Raw genomic sequence first — 2,945 nt, 5'->3', positions numbered from 1 at the left:
TTTAAAATTAATAACAAATAAACGGAAAATGAAAAAAAATGCACTGTGGGGCTACTTTGTGCAAAGTTTCATTCGTTTTTTTTTTGACAGAAAAATTGTCAGACGTTATAAAAAAAATACCTGAAACGAGAAACTACCGTGATTACACTTTAGAAAATCTGCAACAATGTTTGCAAGCAGTTGCTGGTGGTATGTCGATTGCAGAAGCTTCTCGGAAGTACAAAATTCACAGAAATACTATTCACAAGAAACACGTGAAGCGTGCTGGTAAACTATTATTTTTCTTCGACAAAGATTTTTCTGATGAATTAATCAAACGATTTAACACATAAAAATATATTTTATAGGACACAGGTGATTTTGACAGAAACTGAAGAGCAAGCTCTGTCATGTTCATTCAAGCATGTTATGTTCAAATTTAACATGTATTATAAATGTTAATGAATATGTAATAATAATTATTTTTGAAATTTCATCCATTTCAATGTTCAAAAATGTATATGGTTTCCTTTTGTTTAAACTCAAATGTTTTGAAATTTCATCCATTTCAATGTTCAAAAATTTATATGGTTTCCTTTTGTTTAAACTCACATGTTTTGAAATAAACATTCTTTTTAAGAAAAAATTCTTTATAAAAAATGGTTTTTTAACGCTGAAAATTATTTTCAAACTAATATCTTTACATATCTTAATATTTCTGTTATTAAAAATGTCAACAATTAACTTTTTTAACAATTTTATATCAATATTTTACTAAAAACATGATTATTAAACTGAATTCCTATCGCTGCACAAAGTAGCCCCACTTGGGGGCTACTTTGTGCAAGGTATGTTTTGACTTATTATTTGTAAATATTACATAAAAATAATGACAATATTGATCAAATTCACTCGTCTGAGTCCAGTTATAAATATAATATCGATAGATTTTGCTAAAGTTTAAATTAACATAGTTTTTTTACATGTCAAAGTTCAAAAACTGCGAAATCCTGCACAAAGTAGCCCCCACATGACGGTAATTGTTTACCCGTAAAATTATTTATCTCTTATTTAGCAGTATTGTCTGTTCGCTGCGACATTTAAAAGTTTTCCCTCCGACCGTCATTGGGGCATCATCATCAACGGCTCGACAACCCAGGGTGGGCCTTGGCCTTCTCAAGAAGTTTTTTCCAGGGTAACCTTTTTCCTGCTAGTGTTTTCCAGTTTTTAGTTTTTGAGACCAAAAGGTCTTTTTCTAGGCCATCTATCCATCTCCAATTCGGCCAGCCCCTTTTTCGTGTGCCGACTGGTCTGGCGTTGAAAACTCTTTTTTGTGGTACGGTCTTCGTCCATTCTGATAACGTGACCTGCCCATTTTATTCTTTGTCGTTTAATAAATTTAATAATGTCATGTTCATTAAATGAGTTATAAAGCTCTAGATTTGATCTTCTAAACCACACACCATTTTTTCCAAAGACCTTCCTCTCAAAGGTACCCAACCGGCTCCAGGTATCACAAGCATATTTTAACATATGCTAATGCGTTAAAATCATTCTATATTTTGCAAATTCTTAAGATTTATTTAGTGAACTTCTGTTATCCCAACCTTCTCAATCTTTTATTTTATATTATAACCGTCGTTGAACAGCCGACCCAATTTTATAGGTTTACGACTACTAATGTTCAACTCCGTAGCCTTGTCATTTTGAACCCAACCCAGAAGACAAGGAAACTCCTGAATCAAGTGTTGGTAGAAAGTTGCCTTCGTGGAAGGTTTTTTGCTGGGACTAACCCGCATTTGCGTTACATGGAAAGGAAGACCACGAGAGCCTCCCACGGTTAGCCTAACGGCAAGGAAACTCTAATCCGTCTACCACTAAGGGTATTTCACGTCAGCATTGTGATCGATGCAAGCTGGATGCGGAATTCGTATCGACCAGATATCGCTGGGATTCGAACCCGTTGGGATAATGTTTGGAAATCTTTTGCACCCCGGGGGGGTTTCCATGAATTCCCCTCACACCCTTTCTTTCATTATCTTTTTCAAAGCTTGTCCCTATTGGTTTAACCATTTCGCTTCTGTTTATCATTTGTAATATTGAGTTTTTGTTTTAAAGAGCTGAAATGTCCATTGTACTTTATTTGTTGTTTGTACACGTTGTTTAATTGCTCTAATCTACTTACAGAAAGTATTATTTTTGATTAAATAATTATTATATGCGCTGAATCATTTTTGAATACGAAAATTTTATAATGGATGCGATTTCATATAAAGTAAAAGATTTATTTTAAAGAATTGTTTCTTAAATATAGTGTACGTAAATAGTAGAGGGCGCTCCTTTATCTATAAAAATGTTTTTCTTTCCCCCGTAGGAAATGAGTTTAAGCAGTAGGCGTTTCAGGCTTGGTCAGTGATGTGTGCCTGGTTACCGCTACACCCACTCGCTGTGTATGCTGACCACACATTCTCCCGGAATATCCAGGAAACAGGAGAAGTTTTTTATGTCTCATTATTTGGTGTTTTACCGTTCCGAAAAGAAAGTAAGATTTTTCTCTTTTCATTAGTCTCAAACACTCGGCAATTTTGTGTGCCCCAAAATTCTTAAAGTGTGCCACCAAATTTTAGAAATGATAGAGTAAAAATTATAAGGCTTTGTTTTTATGACGAGTCAAGTTTAATTTTAAAAAAAATTATACATGGCATTGTATATGTATTATTATTTTATATTATATAATTACATATATATTTGTATACAGATATAATTACACATATAATTACATATTTGTTTTATATTTGTATGCTTTATTTTAGATTCATTACATTTATTATTATATATTTATATATATATAATATTATATAATGATATTACACCTGTAATTACACATATATATTTATACATATGTAATACATATATAATAAATATATATATAATTAATAAATATATAATATCTATGTATGAATGCA

At 31.9% G+C, this 2,945-nt stretch overlaps 1 protein-coding gene across 1 annotated transcript in view; it reads left to right on the top strand.

Annotated features, from left to right (window-relative positions):
* LOC107452156 (high affinity cationic amino acid transporter 1) overlaps positions 1-2,521 on the top strand; it is a 64,004-nt gene extending 61,483 nt beyond the window's left edge. The window contains exon 14 of the mRNA XM_043055281.2: positions 2,354-2,521. Within this exon, the coding sequence (XP_042911215.1) occupies positions 2,354-2,373 (20 nt within the window). The 3' untranslated portion in view covers positions 2,374-2,521. The remainder of the gene's footprint in view (positions 1-2,353) is intronic.
* Positions 2,522-2,945: the final 424 nt, after the last annotated feature.

Source organism: Parasteatoda tepidariorum, chromosome 8 (genome assembly GCF_043381705.1).
Source record: "Parasteatoda tepidariorum isolate YZ-2023 chromosome 8, CAS_Ptep_4.0, whole genome shotgun sequence".
Classification (NCBI taxonomy): Eukaryota; Metazoa; Arthropoda; class Arachnida; order Araneae; family Theridiidae; genus Parasteatoda; species Parasteatoda tepidariorum.
Note: the sequence above shows the minus strand (reverse complement) of the source record. Positions and strands in the feature narration are given on the sequence as shown.